The 24,969-nt window shown below is 35.9% G+C and overlaps 1 protein-coding gene across 1 annotated transcript in view; it reads left to right on the top strand.

Moving 5' to 3' along the window:
* The window catches only part of ADAM10 (ADAM metallopeptidase domain 10), a 119,095-nt gene that overhangs the window by 27,868 nt on the left and 66,258 nt on the right, over positions 1-24,969 (top strand). The window contains exons 2-4 of the mRNA XM_081228747.1: positions 1,639-1,789; positions 13,540-13,658; positions 15,854-16,012. Coding sequence (XP_081084873.1) covers positions 1,639-1,789; positions 13,540-13,658; positions 15,854-16,012 — 429 coding nt within the window. The remainder of the gene's footprint in view (positions 1-1,638; positions 1,790-13,539; positions 13,659-15,853; positions 16,013-24,969) is intronic.

Genomic DNA, 24,969 nt, shown 5'->3' with positions numbered 1-24,969 from the left:
TGATACCATATGGTATTTGTCTTTCTCTTTCTGACTTACTTCACTTAGTATGATATTCTCTAGTTCTATCCATGTTGCTCCAAAAGGCATTATTTTGTTCTTTTATGGCTGAGTTGTATTCCATTGTATGTATGTACCACATCTTCTTTACCCATTCATCTGTTGATGGACATTTAGGTTGTTTCCATGTCTTAGCTATTGTGAATAGTGCTGCTATGAACATAGGGGGTGCATGTATCTTTTAAAAATTTTTATTTAATTTATTTTTGGCTGCATTGGGTCTTCATTGCTGCACGTGGGCTTTCTCTGGTTGCAGTGAGTGGGAGCTACTCTTCATTGCAGTGTGTGGGCTTCTCATTGTGGTGGCTTCTCTTGTTGTGGAGCACGGGCTCTAGGCGCGCAGGCTTCAGTAGTTACGGCACGAGGGCTTGGTAGCTGTGGCTCACGGGCTCTAGGGTGCAGGCTCAGTAGTTGTGGAACATGGGCTTAGTTGCTGTGCAGCATGTGGGATCTTCCCGGACCAGGGCTTGAACCCGTGTCCCCTGCATTGGCACGCGGATTCTTAACCACTGTGCCACCAGGGAAGCCTGCATGTATCTTTTTGAAATATAGTTTTGTACAGATGTATACCTAGGAGTAAGATTGCTGGATTGTATGGTAACTCTATTTTTAGTCTTTTGAGGAGCCTCCACTGTTCTCTATGGTGGCTGCACCAACTTACATTCCTACCAGTAGTGTAGGAGGGTTCCTTTTTCTCCACACCCTCTCCAGCATTTATTGTTTGTAGACTTTTTAATGATGCCCATTCTGACTGGTGTGAGGTAGTACCTCATGGTAGTTTTGATTTGCACTTCTGTAATAATTAGTGATGTTGAGCATCTTTTCACGTGTCTGTTGGCCATCTGCATGTCTTCTTTGGAGAAGTGTCTATTTAGTTCTTCTGCCCATGAAAATCAGTCAATTTAATTTTCCATTATTAATAAACTAAAAAGAAAGAACCATATAATCATCTCTTTAAAAAATTTATTTACTTATTTTTATTGCAGTATAGTTGATTTACAATGTTGTGTTAGTTTCAGGTGTACAGCAAAGTGATTCATTTATACATATTTTACATATATGTATTTTTTCAGATTCTTTTCCCTTATAAGTATAATTCCCTGTGCTATACAGTAGGTCCTTGTTGGTTATCTATTATAATCATCTTAACAGATGCAGAAAGAGTGGGTGACAAAAGTCAACACCTCTTCCTGATAGTTTTTATCAGCAAAGTATTAATAGAAGATAACTTTGTCAACCTGATAAAGGACATCCTAGACAAACCTATGGCTAACATCAAAACGTGTGTGTGGTTAAAATTCCCATTATAATAAGTTTTTAGGGACTTCCCTGGCAGTCCAGTGGTTAAGACTCCATGTTTCCACTGCAGGGGGCGCAGATTCGATCCCTGGTGGGGGAACTCAGATCCTGCATGCCACACGGCATAGCCAAAAAAAAAAAAAAAAAAGTATATGAAAATAAAGTACTAGGATTAGTGAAACAGTTTCATATTTATAGATATTTGAATAATCATGGAGTCATATCAGAACTAGAATGGGCCACAAGATGACATTAATTCAAATTGTTTATTTTTTATAGGTCAGTATGGAAATCCTTTAAATAAATACATTAGACATTATGAAGGATTATCTTATGATGTGGATTCATTACACCAAAAACACCAGCGTGCCAAAAGAGCAGTTTCACATGAGGACCAGTTTTTACGTCTAGATTTCCATGCTCATGGAAGGTGAGTAAATTTATGCTAACTGTGTCTGAAGTTCCCATGTATTCAATCTATATTAAGAGAAGAAATTTATACCCTTAATTTTCCTTCTCTAATGGAAAGGTCCGCATTTGGAAATTCAGCCTATGCTGAAATTTGGTATATACATTAAAAAATGTTTTCTTTTAAAATGGATTGCCCTTTTTATGTTGTTAAGGAAACAGTCACATTTAAATGTTTTAGGTTTATGAATCAGATCATCTATTGTATTATTAGAGGATGTGTCTTTAAAGAAGAGTCTATGTTTGTGGTTCAGCTAATTTTATGTGTTTTATGGCCTATGTGTCTGTTCTCTGGTGCCAACAGTGAAGATAGCTAGTTGTAGGCCATTAAATAAGTCATTTAATTTCTCATTAACTCCATTTTATCAGCTCTAAAATGACAACTTGTAGACAGATGACCTACTGTACTGCTTGATTCTCAGACAGAATTGTTAAGGAATAAAGAACAGGGAGCCAAGGGAGAGAGGTAAAAAAAAAATCACATTTATTTTGTCCTGTTGTGTTCCAGGTACATAGATGCTTTATATGCATTTTCTTATTTAATCTCTCTACACCTAAACAAGGTAAATCTTTTTATATCCAAGGAAACTAAGACTCACAAAAGTTAAATAACTTCTTTAAAGTTATGTAGCACAGATTTTACCTGGACCTGGCTGATTCAAGACCCCATATTATTTTTTTCTTTGTCTGTTAGGAGTACTCAGATACAAAATCTTCAAGTATTCTTTGTCAGATTCTCTGCCTTGCCTGCTGTAATGAATAAGTCTATTCCTTTTGTACTTTTTCTGCAGTTGTAACCCTGATTTATTATTCACCTCCTAATAGGTTTCCCAGCTTCCATTCCATTTATCATTAAAGCTATCCTATGTACTGCTACAAGATGACTCTTCCTTAAATGCTTCCTTTTTCACGTCAGCTTATTGCTCTAAAGTGTTCAATTAATGATTGTTAGCCAGATTTCTTAACTGGGCTTTCAAGATTCTTTGTAAATTAACTCAAGTCTATTCTAAACTTACTTTGTTCCACTTCCTAATATTGTGTCTGTTTCATTCAGAATGAGCTTCTCATTGCTGAATATACCATGTACAGTTTGTTTCCTATATTATTTATCTTAAATTCTGATCACCTTTTAATACACAATTCAAGTTCTACTTCTTTGAAGCTTTATTTACACCTTCCTCTGAACCTTTAAATTACTTACCTGTACCGTTGGCATTGGTTCCATATCTCTTCCTTTTCATGTGTGTATTTCTTGTTTATTTTTCTGTAACTGTGTTTTTTCTTCCTCACAGGCAGACACATGCTACTATTTAGTGTGTCTGCTATTTGCCCTTATACTATAGACACTCAAGAAAGATTTTAATGGATGAAAAAAATCAGATAATAAGAACTGCTATGAAACAAAGTATTTTGCACATGGAAATTAATGCATTACTTAACTTAATTTCCATATTATAAAACAATGATCATTATAGAAAAAAGTACTTTCAAGTTATAAAATCTACTTTGTTTTGAAGGAAGAAAAAATTCATTTCAGGATCTGTTCTTCTAGATAAAAATTTTAGTGATGGCAAATCATGTAAATTTTTATGACCCTTAACCTCAGTAAAAATTTTAATTACCCATTCTTTATTGGTACCATGAAATAATAAGCAATCATTAAGCCTTCCTAAGCTTTTAATAACTATCTCAAAGTAAATTTAATGCTGTATTGCAAATATCGTGTGACTGCCAAAAGGAAAAGTTGAGATTCTAGCTGCCTTTGGTTTGGATACCACATTTCTATTACATCATTAGATTTTTATTAGCTCCATTACATAATTCATATTGAACATATGGCAAAACCAAATCCCTACCTCCTTTTGTTTTTTTTTGGTACATGTGTGAGAGTAACTGAGAGAGAGTGTACAAGTACACGCTGTTATTTAGTTATTCTGATAGGAGCTGCAAGATGTGCGTAAGTCATTGTATAAGAAGAAAATGTGATATGGTGCTTTACAGATAAAATGCTGTACATATTCAAAGGGAGGAGGACTTACTTCTAGCTTAGGCTCTCAGCAAAGGACCTGGACCCAGGAAATCTCATTCTTTGTATTAGTGATTATCTTAGGTACTTTTAACAGAAATCTGTTTAATTAACTATATACATATACTACATTTTCTAGAATAGATCTGAACTCAGGAATTTAATTTTGTTTTCTCAATTATTATACTTGTATATTCACACTGTCTCAGAGTTTGTGCCCTAAAACATGGTTATTGTGACTACCTTATAACATACCTTAGTTAAAAATGTGATGATCTCATAGTTTCATTTCTCCCTTTCCTTGAAATAGGCCTACAAAAATGACCTTGATAAATGTAATTATAGATTTCCTGCTAAGTTTCTTCTTCTTCCCTACCATATACAAAATGTGGGTTTGGGGTACTAGCACAGCCTCTGTAGGGTGTGTGTGTGTGTGTGTGTGTGTGTGTGTCTTTCAGTATTAAAATCATTCTTTGTTCTGTTTGTTTTATGCCTAAGCACATGAACACAATTCTTTCAACCTGGCTTCCACGTTTCCTAAATAAGAAAGGGTGGATCACATCCCAAGTTTACAAATATCAGTGTTAAATGAAGGAATGTTGAGATTCTTTAAGCCTAATGTCCATTCTTGAGAATTCCATGAAAAACCATTGCTCTTTTTTTTTCTCTTCCAGTTTTATTGAGATATAATTGACATATAGCACTGTATAAATTTAAGACGTATAGCATAATAATTTGACTCATATACATCATGAAGCTACATTTTTTTTTCTTGTGTGTATATGTATTTTTAAACATTTCCTTCATGTTTTGTTTTCCATTATATACTTTGGGCAATCAACTTTATTTTCTGGTCTTCTCACGACTTTGCTAACTTTACTGCCTTTCATAGATTTACATTTGAGTAGGAAGCTACTTAGTAAAGAACTTGTGATTTTTATAGGAAGTATAATATATGTATTGAAACAGTCGTAAACTGGGTAGAGAAAGGAGTACTGTGGTAATTTGGAGCCTGAATGGTGTTCCCTTCTGACTTGACATGTGTTATCTAGAGGTTCTTTTGAGCCTTAGCTTCCTTATTAGTAAAACCTTGAAGTATGGATGAGATAATGTTTAAGGCCTCTTCCTGCTTTAAAGTTCTACAAAATATATTAGTAACACTCAAGTAACTAAATTAAAAAGAACTCAAAACACTGTCTAGTCAGTAATAAACTATTTTTTATGCTTCTGTGTTTAATTGTTTAGGTACATAATAAATCAGAAATTGTTTCCATCTAATATGTGATTTGTATATAGTGTAAAAGATACCAAAATTTTATCTAAGTGCAGTACGATGTTTTGGAGTTTTCTTTTTTCTGATTTTGATAAGATAATTATTCCTGTAGCCTTAACTGTACATTTACAAACTGTTCAAAATAAATGGTCAGATAATTTGATTTGAAGTTTCTTTGCAGTTTGAGACTCAAGTTCTCCCTGCCTCTGAAATGTGAGGGTATCAAGGATGTGGCCCAGGTAACCTGTGAAAGGCATAAGTATTCTCTTTGGGTCCTGACTGGAGCTGGGTTACTCAGGAATTGTCTTGGACTTTATCTTTGACACATCATGAGTAGCGTAGCAGAAACCCAGGGTGCTTTTAACTCCATAGACAAACCAGCACACTTTAAGAAGCAGAAGTGAGAATCTAGGGAGCACAGATAGATGCCAGCTCATAAAGAAGAGCAACAGAATAAATTAGAATTGTGTAAAAATGCTATTGTTATGGATATGGAAAAACAAAATTAAAAAAAATACTGACCTGGGCTTCCCTGGTGGCGCAGTGGTTGAGGGTCCGCCTGCCGATGCAGGGGACACGGGTTCGTGCCCCGGTCCGGGAGGATCCCACATGCCACGGAGCAGATGGGCCCGTGAGCCATGGCCGCTGAGCCTGCGTGTCCGGAGCCTGTGCTCCGCAACGGGAGAGGCCACAACAGTGAGAGGCCCGTGTACCGCAAAAAAAAAAAAAAAAAAAAAAATACTGACCTGACACTGAAAGCTATTCCAACAAGGTTTGAGCAAGTTTGAGCAAAAATTCCTAAAGGAAAATGGTATTTATTTGTACCTATTTTATGTCAGGTACAGTGCCCTTTAGCATATACTTTTGTTTAAGTATATTTCATACCACTCTTTGTCTCAGCAGTGGATTTTCTAAGATATGCAATTCTTAGTTATTGCCTGATTGCCTGATTCCTCGTTACACAGAAATTAAAAGCCTAACAAATATGTTTTTTAAAACTCTGAAGGCTACACTGGCTACTTGAATTACTTACTGAAATAAGAAATAGCAACTGAGTTGTGTTCACGTTAATTCTGTGTTGAAGAAGTTAAATTGGGAGCTGATGATGGCTCTGAGCTTAGCTTCTTGGATAAGATTTTAACATGAAATATTTTTATTTTTCATGTTTTTAAGCACTAACTAGGGTTTATGTGATATGAAGAGAGGGAATGAGTTTTAAAAAACTGAGCTTCCTCCTGTTTTGAAAAAGGAATGGAAATAAGAGTGTAAAAGTATTTCTTTTGTTTTTAATTTAATTAATTTAATTAATTTATTTTTGGCTGCCTTGGGTCTTCATTGCTGCACGCGGGCTTTCTCTAGTTGAGGCGAGCGGGGGCTACTCTTTGTTGTGGTTCACTGACGTCTCATTGCGGTGGCTTCTCTTTGTTGCGGAGCACAGGCTCTAGGCACGCCAGCTTCAGTAGTTGTGGCACGTCGGCTCAGTAGCTTTGGCTCACGGGCTCAGTAGTTGTGGGGCATGGGCTTAGTTGCTCCACGGCATGTGGGATCTTCCCGGACCAAGGGTTGAACCTCTGTCCCCTGCATTGGCAGGCAGATTCTTAACCACTGCGCCACTAGGGAAGTCCCTGCTTCTCCTTACACAGGATAAATTTACTTATTTTTGCTTGAGTTTTAGTTTCACTTTTATCTTCTTTGGGAACTCTTGAGGAATCTCGTATATGTATTTTTGCTTATTTGAGGTAATCTATCTACCTCAGGGCCATCAGTAAAGCCTGGAACTGTGTTTTTCAAACTGTAGAACCCTAGAATTTCTTTGGAGGTTGCCTCAGGTTCTTCCCAATGGGCCGCAGGTGGGCTGACTCTGCCCTTTCCCCTTGTACCAACCTGTTCTGTTTTATCCTTTTTTTTTTGGAGGAGGCAGATAGTGGCTTCTTTAAGATAATTTGAAAAAGGACTTTGCTGTTTCAAAAGTATACTAGTGGAAGTAAACTAGATATTTGACTCATAGTAATATTTGCTGTTAATACTGGCAACTTGTCTTACAAAAATAATTTGGGTGGAGACTCTGTCAAGCATCTTTATTAAGAAGAAGGTGAATGTTACAAGGAAAAGAATACCTAGAAATGTCAGGGATGGCTATTAAGTACTGTTTTATTTCTAGGAATCACTACCCAGGCCTACCATAACCTGTTCCATTTAGACACAGTAGACCTGTCTGGGACTGCTGGATTACAGACATACTTGGAAGCAAGGTTTTTGCTCTCAGGTTTCTTCCCCCTGTTACCAAGGTACTTGATTAGTCGAGGCTTTTTGTCCTAATATGACTTCAGTTCAAGGGATGCACCTTTAACTACTGCTGTTTTCTTCTGAGAGTCAGAGCCATATTATCTTTAGCTTAAATAGCTATCATATGGGAAAAGGCAACTTCTTTTCACTTTATATTCTTACTGTTCTAATATATAGAATGGTACCTCTTTAATATAGAAGGTATATGATCATCCAAAAACTTAAAGAATCATATCCTAGCATAATTAATTTTGTTGTTCTGTACCAAAGGTGGTTCTGGTACCTCTGTTTGTTTGTTTAGTTTAGATTTAGAGTGCTTTTCTCAAGCCTTAGAGGGGAAAACCAACTATTATTACCACATGGTACAACTGCATTTTCAAAGCACTGAGGCCCGAGATTTGAAATCTGTTTCGTGTATTTTTTCAAATTGCTGTCATTTGTTAGCTGATTTTGCCCTCCTATAATTTTACTCTATTCTTTATAACTTTACTATATGCCACTGAGGAAAGAATTATAATAGAACTACTATAATCAAGATGAGAGACAAAATACTATTGATTCATAGAATCAACATAGTGATTAAATCTAACAGTAGGAAAATATTCCCAGTGCAAATGATGTTCCTTATACAGAGCATCTTCCTCCTCAGAGGAAATCTAAAGTTTATCTTTGATTACAGTATACTATATTATAATAATAAAAAAAAGAGGGCTTACCTGGTGGCGCAGTGGTTGAGAATCTGCCTGCCAATGCAGGGGACATGGGTTCGAGCCCTGGTCTGGGAAGATCCCACATGCCGCGGAGCACCTGGGCCCGTGAGCCACAACTACTGAGGCTACGCGTCTGGAGCCTGTGCTCCACAACAAGAGCGGCCGCGATAGTGAGAGGCCCACGCACCGCGATGAAGAGTGGCCCCCGCTTGCCACAACTGGAGAGAGCCCTTGCACAGAAACGAAGACCCAACACAGCCAAATAAATAAATAAATAAATAAATAAGGGAACTAAACTTACTGAAAGAAACATAGTAAAATGGGATTAATAATCAAAGGGAACTTCTTATGGTGGTGTTGTAAAGTAGAATTTTCAGTAAAATTCGAATAAGGTTATATTTTCACTTCTGTATCTTACTTGCATTTGTTCAGATTTTAAAAGGTGACTTGGTGAAGACTGATAATATTACATACATTAAGACTGCTACAACACTCAGCGTATATTAGCTTGACTGCTTCTGGCACATGCTTGAGAGGCATTCGTGGTATGACTGAAAGCAAGATGCAGAAACCAAATACTAGAGTTCTAGTCCTAATTCTAGTCTTGTGACCTGAGTCATACCCTTTGATAAAAATATTCATCGGGCTTCCTTTGCAATGTTACTGTGAGGACGGGATACAGTAATATGTGTGAAAGTGCTCTGAAAACTGTAAACCTATATAAATTTAAGAAGAATGTTATAATCTCATCATTATCATCACAATACTACTATCTCAAACAATTCTCTAGGGGCTTTTACCACTAGGAAGGGTATCTCTGCCCGCACAATTTTATTTTATACCGTAGCTTTTGGGAATACAATGATTTTTTTAAAAATGTTTATTTATTTATTTATTTGGTTGCGCCGGGTCTTAGTTGCGGCTCGTGGGCTCCTTAGTTGCAGCTCTCCAGCTCCTTAATTGGTGCACGTGGGCTCCTTTATTTGCAGCAGTTGGGCTCCTTAGTTGCAGCATGCAGTCTCCTTAGTTGTGGCATGTGAACTCTTAGTTGTGGCATGCATGTGGGATCTAGTTCCCTGACCAGGGATCAAACCTGGCCCCCTGCAATGGGAGCATGGAGTCTTAACCACTGCGCCACCAGGTAAGTCCCAGTACAATGATTTTTTTAAATTTATTTATTTTTATGGTGGCAAAATAACATGTAACTTACTATTTTAATCATTTTTAAGTGTACAATTCAGTGGCATTAGGTACATTCAAAGTGTTGTCTAACTATCACCACGATTCATTTTTAGAGCTTTTTGATTATACCAAACAGAAACAATAACTTCTAATTCTGCCCTCCTACCAGCCCTTGGTAACCTGTGTTCTACCTTCTGTCTCTAGAAATTTGCCTATTCTAGGTCCTTCATAACTGGAGTCATATAATATGTGGCCTTTTGCATCTGGCTCTTTTCACTTAGCATGTTTCTAATGTTCATATGTGTTGTAGTATATCAGAATTTCATTCCTTTTTAAGGCTGAATAATCCATTGTATGTACATACCAATCATATGTACATCTTTTTTTTTGGCCGTGCCATGCGGCTTATGGGACCTTAGTTCCCTGACCGGGGATCGAACCTGGGCCCTTGGCCATGAAAGTGCGGATCCCTAACCACTGGACCACCAGAGAATTCCCCATACATACATCTTGAAATCCATATGTTGATGAATATTAGGATTGTTTCCATCTTTTGGCTATTATGGATAATGCTGCCACACACACTGGTGTACAAGTATCTGAGTCCCTGATTTCCATTCCTTTGGGTATATACATAGAAGTAGAATTGCTGGATCATATGGTAATTCTGTTTAACTTTTTGAGGAACCACCAAACTCTTTTCCCAAAATACAGTGATTTTTATAAGGCAGTGTTCACTGTAGTTTTTCTGACCTTTGGGCCAAAAGTTTAAGCAATTAAAGAATCAGGTTGGGACTTCCCTGGTTGTGCAGTGGTTAAGAGTCCTTCTGCCAGTGCAGGGGACATGGGTTCGAGCCCTGGTCTGGGAAGATCCCACATGCTGTGGAGCAAGTAAGCCCATGTGCCACACTACTGAGCCTGCGCTCTATAGCCCGCGAGCCACAACTACTGAAACCCATGCGCCTAGAGCCCGTGCTCTGCAAGAGAAGCCACTGCAATGAGAAGCCCGCGCACCGCAACAAGGAGTAGCCGCCACTCACTGCAACTAGAGAAAGCCCACGCACAGCAACGAAGATCCAATGCAGCCAAAAAATAAATAAAATAAAATAAAATAAAAAGAATCAGGTTATGTTTTCAGATGATTTTTTTATTCAAGGCTTGTTGAGAAATTGGGAAGGTAGGATGTGTTCATCAGCTAATTATTATTATTACTTTATAATGTGTTGTCTGACAGGACTATTGCAAAGAATTTGCAATTTATATAAATATTAAAATAGTGTAAAGATATGAACTATCAAACAGATGGTAGTGGAATTAAAATTAGAGAACTGGAATTCAATGACTTAGTTAATGGAATAATATATCCAGCTTCTGATTATTCATTTGTAGTTGATCTGTTTCATGGATTGTGACAGAGTTTAATTCAGTCTGGCTTCTTCTACCATTTACCTGCCTTCCAGGCTCACCCTTGTTCCATTCCTTCTTTGTTTATATATGTTTCAGATGCACATTAATTTTGATATTAATAGAGCAGTGCATCTTGGGCATATGATGTAAATTTGATTTTTTGTTTTATTATCTGTGTTGCTTCTTGACTCTATATGTGCATAATTGAAAACTGATTTTATATATGGTTTCAATCCAATTTAAATCAATAGTGAGAATAATGTTTTGTATATATGAGATGATTTGCTTATGCAATCAATATTAAGATTAGAAGGGGCCTACTTCAAGTGTTCTTAAATTCTCTCTGTTACAACATCCCTCTAGGATTGCTATCTGCATAGACATGTAAAGTGATATAAAACTATTTTTTTGAGTAAGGATTGCAGCATAGATTGTTCTTATATTGAACTTAAATGTCCTTTCTGAAGCTTTTACTATTTTGGGGGAGGGAGATATAGAGTACTAATGCTGCTGCTTATAATGATTTTAAGGTAAAACAGTTTTGCTGAATAATAAATCCTGAATGACAAACATATTAAGCCCTTAGATTTTTACTGTTTAGTCTGTTTAACAAAGATGCTCTTTTAGAGGTGGTGTTTATATAGTAAATTAAAAGTGTATAAATGATAAATTAATGATTTTTCAAAATGTGATCCTTTAAAAAATAATGTGTGTATTTACACTCACATTTATGATCAAGAATTTCATGTCTATTAGTTGGTTAAAAGGAATTTTATGAAAAGGATATACAACAAGAATTCAGGCAAGATTCCTGTTTGTTTAGGATTGTCTTTTTTTGACTTTGTGGAGTTCCCATTTAGAAGATGTGTTTGGCTTTGTTGATTACTTGCTGCAGTAGATTGGAACGTTAAGGTTCTAAGGATGTCTTTCCTAGCCTACAGTCCTTGTCACAGTAGTTGGGAAGCCCTAGGAGTTTTTTGGTGAGAGGTTTAGGCAGGTAGAAATGAGTGCAGCTGCAAAATAAAAGGTTGCCAATACAGGAAATTAAGGGAAAAAGATAAAATAGTGTTCAGAAAGGGTGATACTCTATGAAGGTAATGGCTATACCCAACTGTTGACCCCTATTCACTTGAAAAATTATTTGATTTTTTCTTTAGAATCAACATTATTGAAGTATAGTTTACATAAAATATATTCATTTCAAGTGTATAGTTTAAGTTTTGGCAAATGTATACACTTGTGAACCACCATTCAAATCAAGGTGTAGAACTTTTCCATCAGAGCAAAAAATTCCTTCATTCCCTTTTGCTCTTAGTCTCTCCATCCCAGGCAACTACTGATCTGCTTTCTGTCACTAACGATAGATTTTGCCTATTCTGGAATTACATATATATGGAATTATATATACTGTGTGCATTCTTTTGTGTTTTATAAAAGTACCTATTTTTAGTAGTTTGATGATTTTATTGCTGAATAGTTTGCTACTGTATGAATAAGCCACAACCTTTTTTTCTCTCTTTACTTGCTGATAGACATTTAGGTTATTTCCAGGTTTTGGCTATTATGAATAAAGCTGCTTTGGACATTTGTGTCCAATTGTTTGTGTGGACATATATTTTATATTTTCATTTCTCTTGGTATAGAATTGTGGGTCATAGGGGTTTTGTATGTTTACCTTTATAAGAAACAGCCAGTTTTCCAAAGTGATTGTACCATTTTTTACTTCCGCCAGCAATGTGTCAGAGTTCAAATTATTCCACATCCTACTAACATTTGGGGGTTGGCTAATTAAAGACTTTGGTTCATATTCACTGAGTAGAAATTGTGTTATATGCAGACCTTTATGGCAGTTATAAAAGAGACTTGATATAGTTTTTAAAGTTAAATAATGATAGCTACTTTGCTACCCTTTACATCTCCTTTGTGCCAGGTACTGTGTTAATGACTTTACATACGTTATAATCTCTAATCCTTAAAATGGTTCCAGAAAATAGAATGTGTTATCTTCATTTAATGGACAAGAATCCTGGGCTAGTAAGGATTTACTAGGCTTAAGATTTAGGCTTAAGATTTTGATTCTGAGTTTGATTCTAAAACCCTAGATTTCTTTATTTAACTTTATTTCAGTATTTTGGTCTTTCCTTTTCCTTTATAGAGGACAGTTAGAATGAGTATGATTTCAGCTAATATCATGGTCCTTTGGGTTTGGGATCTCCAAATTGAACTGAGAAAGGTCTAAAAAGAATTAGAAGAAGATGCCCCAGGGAAAAATAAAGGAGTTGTAAAGTTTTCTGTGTGTGTGTGTCTGTCTTCCTGTATGTGTGTGTCTGTGTGTGAAAGAAAGAGCATACATACTTGCTTTTGTGAGAAGAGATGTTAAGTATCTAATCAGATGGCACTTCCTTATGTATTCTCTTATCTGAGTTGTGAACAATAGGGGAAAATGGAAAAGCTATGGAATTACTAGAGAGGGGAGACAGGTAGTGGTGAATTAACAGTAATTGGGTCACGAAGCTTGTTTTTATCTTCAAGCAACTTAGTTGCTGTTGGAATGATCTTGTTTCACCATGTGAGAATCAGTCTGTAGGCATTTATTTTTTTAATATATCCCTAGATGATTGCTGTTTAATTGTATGTGAGTTGTATCACAGTGTTAGCTTGAATTTCAGAGCAGAATTTTTATAAGAGAATCTTGGCCAGTTATTTCCCAAATAGACAAATTGTGTGAAACAATTCACATTTTGCAGATTTTTTTTAATTAAAAAAATAATTGTTTAAATTTGGATCCTTTTAATTTCATTTTTTTTCCTTTCCTACCCTGTTTGCAGACATTTCAACCTACGAATGAAGAGGGACACTTCCCTTTTCAGTGATGAATTTAGGGTGGAAACATCAAATACGGTACTTGATTATGATACCTCTCATATTTACACTGGACATATTTATGGTAAGTTGAACCTTAAAAGAACCCTCTTTAATTTTTTTCTATACAAGGAAATATATGCATTTTGAAGTATAGGCAAATATTTCAGAAAGATGGGATAAATCCTGGGGAGATTTGAGTGTATCGTGAAGAGCAATGGGCTTTGAAGAATGAAGTAATTCTTGGATCAACCTTTACATATATGTTTAGTATTGAATTATGCAGCGTCTGACTTCTGAAAGGTAAGAAGTTTTGACTCTCTCATTACCTCCAAACTGTTAGGTTTTAAAAAAATTTTTAATGATTTATATAATTTTCTGATCTTCCAGGCAAGGAATTAACAGTAACTTAACTGTTTTATAACGAAACTGTAAAGATTATCTTAACAGCCAAAAATAATGTGACAAAGTCGTTCATAGGAAAATCCTCCCAGGGCCTTCCTTCCTCTGGATCTATTTGCTTTTTGTTCACAATTCTAATGAATTTCTCTTACTACACCAGATTTAAAAAGATATTAGGGAGATGGGGGACACACTTATTAGCCCAATGGAAAATTATATCTGTCAGCTTAGTAATGTAGGGAGAACAGAGCAATTGATGGAAGTCGTAAAAAAGTTAAAAAATCAAAGTCTTCTGGAGGTATTAGGGGCAAAATATCATTGAGTTATAACTGTATGTTAATAAATACTCAAGATGATCCTATTTATTAAGAGTTATTAAAGTTAATTGAAAGTTAAATTTCATTTCTACATATTAGAGAGATTTCCACTCAAAATCCTGACTTGAAAAATTAAATGCTTTGAGAAAGGTTTCTTTTTTTTTCTTATGATGATGGGTAAATGAGACATTTCTGTACTTAAAATTTCTTATTTGTAGATCAAGCGTAGTTAAAAAATTAAAAGTTTTTTTGTATTCTTATAATTCTTCAATGGAAAAGGAAAGTGTTTTTCCATAGGTCAAGATTTCTAATGTTAGATTATAGTTTTCTGTTATTTTCTTGATCATTTACCTTGCTGGGCAAGTAATTTAGTAGTCTCCCAGCCCCCCGCCCCCCCCTTTTTTTGGTAGGTGACAGTCAAAAAGTGTACAAGACTAAATGAGTTTGCAGATAAACATCATATCATTTAAAATACAAAGGTCTTGGAGTCAGCTTCAGTCTATGATTAACTTAAAGTCAACTAATTACTGTTAATCTACAACTTAGAAATTGCAGAAAGCCTGATTTTTGTTTTAATGAGAAATTTTTGAATGGCAAATTTAACTTTTAAAGCCCCCTCCTAACTTCCCACCTCTTCTTATCATTTGATGTTTGGTACTCAGCTTTTCTTTATGACCGAACCAAAACTACCTTTTTTCTTATAATTGTCTTTCCCTAAAGAAGTATAATTGATGGGACACTATCATGAACCTTTTCCCAATATCTTAGAAAGAATTGTTGGCATACTTTTGTTCAAATTGCTTCTGAAATATTTAATACTGTCTTATTTTTATTTTTATTATTTTTATTATTTTTATTTATTTTTTTTTTTGCGGTACGCGGGCCTCTCTCTGTTGTGGCCTCTCCCGTTGCAGAGCACAGGCTCCGGACACGCAGGCTCAGTGGCCATGGCTCACGGGCCTAGCCGCTCCGCGGCATGTGGGATCCTCCCAGACCGGGGCACGAACCCGTGTCCCCTGCATCGGCAGGCGGACTCTCAACCACTGCGCCACCAGGGAAGCCCCTGTCTTATTTTAAAAATGTATTTATAAAACCTACTGGTGGTAAGGAAGCTAAAAGGTTCGTGCAGAATATATTAGGTGGGAAAGGAACTTTTTTCTTATGGCAATTAGAGTAGAAATTCAAAAGATACTTTAATATCTTTATTTTGAAAGTGTATATTTTATCAGTGGATCTGCTTGCCTCTAAGTTTATTTAAGTCATTTTTTTGAATGACTATTGCATGCATACCAGGCACTCTTCTAGGTTCTGGGAATTTGATTGTCAGCAAGACAGATGTTCCATTTTTCATTGTTGTTACTATATATATACTATATATATTTTAACTAAGTTCCAGTTGTTGTTCACATTCAGGTTGATATGTTTTATGTGAAAATTAATTTCCCCGGTAAATTTGTATTTAGTTTTTTTCTCAATACATAAGAATGGCTTTATAAAGGAGAATGAATTTAACATTCATGTGCAAATCAAATTTTTAAGAGTTTGTGGCTTTCATTAATAGGTGAAGAAGGAAGTTTTAGCCATGGGTCTGTTATTGATGGAAGATTTGAAGGATTCATTCAGACTCGTGGTGGCACATTTTATGTTGAGCCAGCAGACAGATATATTAAAGACCGCACTCTGCCATTTCACTCTGTCATTTATCATGAAGATGATATTAGTAAGTACTTAAATTTTGCAAAGAGTATATAAATAGTTAAAACTATGTGGAGACAAATGAAACCTGAGCTGTTTTCTTTCCTAAGCTATTAATCAGGCTAGAAAATAGTTTCACAACTAAAATTTCAATTAAAGAATAGATCTATATAGTTGAGACAATATCATTGTCAGTCTGTGCCAGTACTACTTTGTTGATATGCTATGAGTCAACCAACTCCGATTGAACTGGAAATTCTATATTGTGATATCATCCAGTCATTTAATGCTGTAACACCTTTGTGTGTGTGGCCTACTGAAGCATCATCCTCTTATGTAAATTTCAGTGTGGGTATTTGCATAGTATTTAAAGAATATTTTAGATATTTTTGTAATTTCTAAGCCTTTTGAGTATTTCTTTTTGGAATCTTGAAATGACTTCCACTTGGTAAGACTTCAGATTTATCTTTATGGATTTTGTTCTCGACCGTGGTCTTTATATATGGTAATTTGTTAGGAGAGCTCTTTTTCTGTGTTTTAAGAGTAGAAAATGTATTTAGACTTCCCCTTTTCATTCTACCATTGTCTGTATATCCATAGTCATTTAATCACTAGAATGCTGTAATGAAATGACCCAGAAATACATTCCTCTAAGTCACAGGCCTCTTGAATACTCATATTTTATTTTTGACTGTAGTAAGAGTAGTCTATCAATTTTTGCCTATTTTCCTTATTTGGCAGCTTCCAGGCTTCATTTTCCTTTCTACATATAGAAGTTTGTTGTCAGTAATTTCGTTCTCACCCCTGGTAATGTACTGGAAAGTCTTTTTTTTTTTTTTTTTTTTGCGGTACGCGGGCCTCTCACTGCCGTGGCCTCTCCCGCTGCGGAGCACAGGCTCCGGACGCGCAGGCTCAGCGGCCATGGCTCACGGGCCCAGCCGCTCCGCGGCATGTGGGATCCTCCCGGACCGGGGCACGAACCCGTGTCCCCTGCATCAGCAGGCGGACTCTCAACCACTGCGCCACCAGGGAAGCCCTTGGAAAGTCTTAATCATGTCGACTTCTTGCTTTATCAGCTCTGACAGTTTCTGTACTTAAGTCTGTCTAACTGCTTGTCATCTCTAATGCTCGATTACTATAGAAAATAGCATAATTATTCTAGATAGAATACATTTATGATTTTGGCTACTTGTTAAATCATAAATTCGTTAATGACACTTGTGCACATTTTTGCTCATCCCTATCTGATTCCTTTTCCAATTTCCCCTCCTGGTATTTCAGACCCTCCTCAAGCTCCAAACTACAGTCTTCCTTCACAGGCTAGAGTATGAATTCCTTTGCTTTCCTTTCTTTCTGCCAGTAGAATTATCATCTACTTCATTTGTATGTTACTTTGTAATTTTCTGAGTAATTTAATCATTTTGCAGGTTTACCTCCCCTATCAGGGTGTGTAAGTTCTCCAACTGCAGTTTCTGTTTCTTTTGCTCCTTTAACATTTCAGATATCATTTATCTCTGCAGCAGTTTCTTCACTGATACTTAATAAAGTCCTGCAACATTTTCCCTATAATGTTTTCTCAAAATCAAACAAGACCTTTGGGAAAGAAAGGAGAGGAAGAAATGATTGTCAGATTTTGAACTGATGATTTCCTTCCCATGATATTGTAGTCAAACATTTTCCTTTGCTTTGTATGTCTTATAAGTATCTTCAACTGTGTTTGTTCTGCCTTTTATGATTTCTGTTGTTTTGTCTTCTCTCTCGTTTCCTTTCTTCTCTTATCTACTTGTATGTAGTTTAAGAATGTTCTGCTCTTTTTTCATACTTGTGTTTCTTCCTCATCATATAATTGCATTTCTTTCACTTTGCATCTTATAGTAATTTTCAAAAATCTCCCTTTATTTCAGCCTTTTCTTTTTCCCCAAAGGTGATGAGTTAGCTTGCAGAATCAGTGACATTGGATGCAACTTAGTTTTCTGTTCCTTTTGGCATTTAACTTTACCATTGATTTCAGTGCTTAACTCTTACTTGTCTTGGTAAACATGTATTCATGGTAAGGAGATCTTTTCATGTTCTGCTTGTTATTACATGCCAGTAGTGGTATTAGAGCCTAAAAACAGCAATGTTTAGAGTGATTTTGTTTGTAACTTTTTCTGATAAATAGAAATGTAATGATATGAGGATAAGAGTATGGGAAGCAATTGCCTTAAATAGAATTTTTAATGCTTGCAGATTTAGACAATTACTTTTGAAAAACTATCTGAAAATCTGTCAAGTTAACTACAAAAGGAAAGCACCCATGTATTAACCATTTAGTTTTTAAATAGTTGCTCTAGTCTAGATTCTAGACCAAGGGTTGGCATCTTTTTCTGTAAAGGTCCAGATAGTAAATAATTTGTCTTTGTGGGCCATATTTGCTCTGTTGCAGCTGAATTCTGCCATTGTAGTATGAAAACAGCAATAGGAAATATGTAAATGAATGAGCATGGCTATGTTCCAATAAAACTTACTGACACTTAAATTTGAATTTCATGTAATCTTAACATGACACAAAATATTATTCTTTTAATTTTTTCCCACCATTTGAAAATGTAAAAACCATCTTTAGCTTTCATGCCAAACAAAAGGACTCATTTATCTAGCAGGCTGTTGTTTGCCTACCACTCTTCTAGAGGATGGCTAGATAAATTTACTTTTTTTAAAATTGAAATATAGTTGACATACAATATTATGTTAGCTTCAGGTGTGCAACATAGTGACTTGACATTTAAATACATTATGAAATGATCACCACGATAAGTCTAGTAACATCTGTCACCATACAAAATTATTACAGTATTATTGACTGTATTCCTTATGCTGTATGTTACCTCCCCGCAACTTACTTATTTTATAATTGGAAGTTTGTGCCTTTTAATCTCCTTGACCTATTTCGCCCAGTCTCCTACTCCCCTTCCCTTTGGCAACCACTGGTTTGTTCTCTGTATCTATGACTCGGTTTCTGTTTTGTTTCATTTTTTTTTTTTTTTAAGATTCCACATGTAAGTGAAACCACATGGTATTTGTCTAGATTAAATTTACTTTTAATTGGCCCTTTAACCTCTCTGTGTAGAATACCTAAGGTTCTAATAATATCAGTGGTAGTACAAGTAGTTATTACTCTTTGATGTATAACCAGCACCATATAAAGTTCTTTGCTTACATTATTTTGTTAAATCTTCACAATAACCCTGTGAGGTATATAGGCACACATGTTATCCCCACTTTATAGATGAGGAAACTAAGCCTTAGAAAACTTATGTCACTTGATTGTGGATCTCGTGTTCTTAACCACGTGTCTTCTGCTTCACTCCTGGAAGAAAGCTGTAAATTCTCACTGCCATTATTCCAAGGATTTCTGGGTCTTCTCTGAAATCTGTAATAACACATTTGCATCTATTGCTGTTTAGAGCCAAATTCTTTCCCTAACATATCTAGCAATGGATGCTTTATTTCACAACTAATAAAAAGGGAGAGGATGTCCCTTTATTATTTAATAATAATATTATTATTATTTTCATATAATTTGCTTAAGTGCCAATAATTTATTTTTACAGCTAAAGTACTGCATGGCTGTTTAGATCATTGTGTATATGCTTGATTGAATTTGGTGTCCCTGTATTTGTTATTTTCAGTGGAAGCAAATAACAGGGGAGGCACGCCAACTTTGGATAGGAATCCTGATGAGAATTTGGCTACCCTCCTCTTAATACTGTTTTTGCAACTCTAGGCATGAATATATGAAACCACCATGGAAAATGATGCTGATATTCTGGAGAACCTTAGGGAATGGCTTCTAAGGCTGTACCAGAACACAGAGACAGTTTTCAGTGAAAATATTTAATAACTTCTAGATGCTTTGATATCCAGTTAGATGTGAAGGTGATAACTACGTGTAGTTATCAGCTTAAAATTCATACTTGTTCAATTCTATACTTAGGTGGTAAAAAACACTCTCTTCTAGGACATAGGAGTGTGAACAATTATGACAGGGTAAGAACACCATTTAGTCCTCTGCCTCTTGGCCCAGTTTATTTTAAAGAAACTGGGAAAAACATTGTCCCATAAACTATACTGCTAGTCTTAGTAATATGAATAGCTTTTAGGAATGACTGACTGTATGATTGCTTGGAATCATTAGTTGTAAATAGTGGACCTTTGCACCCTTTTGTATACTACCTTTCTGAGAGGCAAAGGTCTAAGTAATTTTCCCATGCTGTACTTATAAAGAAATATTTTGTTTCTGAACTAAAAGATATTTTTAGTAAATACATGAAGCCACAGAGTAAGAGTGTTTAGGTTTATTCTTTCACTTCAGATTATTTATTTTCCTTTGGGTGGTATAGGAAAGCCCAAAGAGCTTGAATTTGCCTGTGCCTCATAGTATTGTATCAATAGTAGGTTACTCTTACTTTCAGCGTGTGTGCTAGCTGTAACTGTACTTATCGCTTCTTTCTCTTGTGCTTCAATGGGAAGACTCCTTATTTCTTGTTCTGAAAAATTGAGACTGTTAAATTTTACTTAACCAGTTCAAGGTGAAGGCCTCCTTCCGGTAGAAGCCTCTTCATTTGTGAAACTTCAGGATATTGCTTTTAATAAACCTTAAAAAACATCAATTAGTTTCATATTGTGTTTTTGAAGTTGTGGATGTAAATGAGTTTTGTCATAGTCACTAAGACTTCCAACTCCTTTTGTGTCACTGTTAGTGGAAAGGAGGGACAAAGGATAGAAGGAAAAGAGGAAAGGAAGAATTGAATTGGAAAGTATTGATAATGACTAGCATTGTTCAAATCTGACATTGTTAGATTGTCACATTTTCCTTCCAGAGGTACCAGGAAATTCTGAGGATTATCGTGGAAAGTTTCTATATGTGCTTAAGGTCCAGTCTGAGCTTGGAAATGTGCTTATGTGTATGGAATTGTGACAAACTGTGGTAGACACTTGGAAAGATTAAGGAATGGAGTGTTCTGATTGATAATTCAGTAGCAGAATGGCTTAAGAGTATGATAGGAAGTGCCCATGACTTCAGAACTCCCATAGAGTATACAAGTTTATTGGTTAATCTCTATACTGTATGTTTTAATTCACATGTTTTACTTAGCATTGATGTTAAATACTTAATTTTCTTAAGCACAGTGACAGTATTTAAAAGAAATATAAGAATTTAGTGGCATTGTTGACTCTGTTTTTGCTTTTTTTTCCCCTGAGTTAATCTCTAGGGAAATATAATTTCTCCAAATAGTTCTCAGGCACAAATGAAGAAAAGTTGAGAAGCCTGTGAGAAATGGTAGCTATTTGAAAAATATTTAATTAGAAATGTGAGATATTTAATTGGGAACACATTTAAAAAAACAGATTAAAAAGAGACAGTGAGGGATTTAATTCTTTTTGCAGAATTTGGAGGAAATACGCCCAGCCCTTTCATATTATTCAGTCACAGTTTATTTTGTTTTATTTATGTAAATAAGACTCAAGTTGCGAACACTTTAGATCAAGACGTTTTCTGATTGGTTACCGTATGTATCGGGTTAGCCAAAAAATGCATTCAGGTTTTTCCATAAGATGTTACGGAAAACCCAAGTGAACTTTTTGGCCAACCCAATATATATTTGTGTATATATTTATTTAAAAACATAAGTAGAAAATATTTTGGCTGCATAATGATCCTTTCAGAAACATAAGATTATTTAAAAATAAAAGAGCTCTTATATTGTAAAACAGCTTTAAAACTCATCCTAGAAAGTAAAATTATATTTGGAAATTTTGTTCTTTTTTTCTGAGAAATATCACCTCATGACTGTGTTTTGCAGTGTTTGAGATGTTTTTACAAACAGATTGAATAAGAAAATTAATTCATTGTACATCTGAATATTGCATAAAGATGCAGTTTTTAATAAGTTGTCATTATACTGTCAAGTCATGTTTTGAGAGTTTGGAAAAAGTTTCTAGACATCTGATGTGATAGTAAGAAGAATGAATTTGAAAGTTTTAAATTAAGACTTCACAAGCATATGCATTTAAAGAATAGGGATTTTCTTTGGGGGGGCATTGTTTCTTCATCATACCTCATCAGCAAACTGTTCATGGAAAATAGTTTTCTGGAGTAGACCAGAAGATTGATGTCGTTCTGAATTCAACGGAATTCTGTAACTTTAGTACGATTGCAAAAGGGACTAGAATTAGTTCTAAACGCTAAGTTTGAAGATGATGGAAACTGCAGCCTAAAGAGTCTTAAGCAACTTGGGCAAGATATTTTCATGGCAAGGATCCATGTTTCCTGGCTTTTACTCCAGTACTTTTTAGTTACATTGTTAAGTTAGTAGAGACTTGTTTAAAGGTGGCTAAAGTCAAGGGACTTAATGACGGTAAAGACAATTATTGTGAAGATTAAAAAAAAGATTAGGAGAAAGCTAAGGCTTTATTTTTGGTATCATTGTTGATTTTGCAGAAGTGTGGCTATCCTCCCTACTGAAAAATAGAGTAATTTTACATTTTACGTTCAACTTTTATGAGTGATGAGTTACAGAAAAACTAGTAGAAGTAGCATTGAGTATATATGTGTGTATGCACTAGGGATAAGAGGCGCTAAAACTAGGGCTTTCACATCTCTTCTAGCACAATTCAGTGCTTGACGTTTATGCTAGCGACCTTGTGGGTGTGCCTGAGGACGTTGGTCTAGGACTTGGGCCCTGTAAAGAGTTGCTTTACATTGTGATACAAGATTTATTATGAAAATGTTAAATTCTGTTCATGGTTTATAAATTTGGAGATTAGATAATCTGCATAAGCAATCTTGTTATCTTATATTTATATTCAGAAATTAGACTAGGAATTCAATGATGTGGATTTTACTGCTTTCAGCAACTGTAGAGGTTTAGAATTGCTGGGGAAGGAAAAAATTGCCCTCTGCCCTTTTTAGGTTCTTCTACCTGGTCTAAGAATTAAATTGACATGAGACAGATGAAAAGGAGAAAATCAAATTTAATTATGTATGTACGAGGTCTCCATCAGAAAAATGAGGCCCCAGTTAGGCAATTGAGGTTTATATGGCATTTGAGAGGAGAAGGGGCTAGGGGTTTGGTACTTCAAGGGGGAGGGAAAAAATTATAGGAAGATGGAAAAGCAAATGTTGGATAAACAAATGTTTGCTCTGCCAGGCAGGAACAAGGGGACACAGAGAGGACTTGGTCTCTGGGCCCTGCCAAGTTCCTCCTACCACACCTAGCCCATTTTCTATGTAGATCTCTCTGTTGATAGTGCTGTTCCTGAACCAGGCCCTTTATCTAAATTCTTCTAGGCAGTTAAAGGGCAGGTAAAAAGAAAGACTTCCTTAGTCTTCTGTTTCTTAAAAATAATCAGTCTAAAATAATCCTTATGCCAGAGAGAGACATGGGGTGGCAAATTTTGTTCCCCTGCAGAATCATGGACTTAAAGGCAACCTTGTAGGGGACTTCCCTGGTGGTCTAGTGGTTAAGACTCTGCGCTTCCAATGCAGGGGGTGTGGGTTTGATCCCTGGTCGGGGAACTAAGATCCCACATGCTGCGTGGCACAGCTAAAAAATGAAAAAATATTTTTAAAAAGGTGACCTTGTAGATCAACTAGTTAAAACTGTTGCAGAGTTTAATTCATTTGCTTAAGATCACACAAGTTAGTGGGAGACATGGTAAGGAAAAAGCACAAGAGGTAATGTGTCAGAACTGAGGCATGGCTTTTGTATGAGAAAGTAGTTTGAAGGGAAATCAGGATGAAGTTTGAGAATAGCTTTGTGACCTTATGCAAGTAAGTAACTTTACCTTTTCTGGGTGTCATTTTCTTCATGTTATAAAGTGAGTATGTAGATCATTAATACTTCTTATTTCTTCTAAAATTTGATGATTCCAAACTACTTTTCCTCTAAAGCTGGAAATATTTTTGGTTTTTCTGATTATCAAATGACTATATAAAATAGACATTTTTGCTTGTGAATTAAGTAGAAGATGAAGCATATCCATCACCGTTAGCATTTTGGTGAATAGCCCTTTAGGTCTTGCTTATCATTTTTTTTCTTAATAAATTTATTTTATTTATTATTTGAGTGTCTAATCTGTACAAGACACTTTCAGATACATTGGATACAGTGATGAACAGGGCAAAGTTTCTGTCCTAATGCACTTTACAGTCTCCTGATCAGAATAATAGAGCAACATTTCTCCTATTGACCTGATACCCGTGATTCCCTTGGCCCCCAACACTAACCTTTCTTAAAAAACAAGGGTGGGAAGGGACATGCCTGGACCAGCTCTGAGTTTGTTTCCTGTGAGAGCAGGGTTGTGAGTGCATGTTGAAAAGGGGACCATCTTTAGCTTACTGTCCTTCATACTATGCCCTTCTCTCCCTGTTCTCCCCACCCTCCCCAAACAGACTGGTTGTGGGGGATGGGGGAAGGGCCACTAGGGAGAAAGGGACCTCTGTCCACTGCAGTTGGAAGGGGGAAGGGTATTTGGGGGCTGCTTGACCCATCCGTCCATTCCTCCACACTCATCATCTCTCCTTACAGAAAACAAAAAGTCTGCTCGTCTTTTTACTGTCTCAATGAATCCTTGTGGATTTTTGGCAACTTTGGGAGTCAGTGGCATTTTCATGGGCAAGGACCCAACCCACCTACCCTTCGATACCTAGCAAATCAACTTTTTGTACAGTATCTGTCTGTGGAACCACTGTCTTTTAAATTCAGTGAATATCATAAAAGTTGGGTCATTTGATTGAATTTAGTGATTCATAGTGTGTCATTGGAGGAATTACACCAAGTTTTGATGGTTAGAGAGTTATCTCATAGCTAAAACTTTGGACTCTGCAGTCAAATTTCTAACCTGGCAGTCATGTTGAGGGAGGGATGGCTTGCTGGGAGTAGTGAGGAGATAAAGTCTGGTCTAGTTAGTCTGTAGTGAGAAGTGGGTGTTTTACGC

This window comes from Mesoplodon bidens, assembly GCF_964165515.1.
Source record: "Mesoplodon bidens genome assembly, chromosome: 3".
In the NCBI taxonomy this organism is placed as follows: domain Eukaryota; kingdom Metazoa; phylum Chordata; class Mammalia; order Artiodactyla; family Ziphiidae; genus Mesoplodon; species Mesoplodon bidens.
This window is presented reverse-complemented; position numbering and strand designations above follow the sequence as displayed.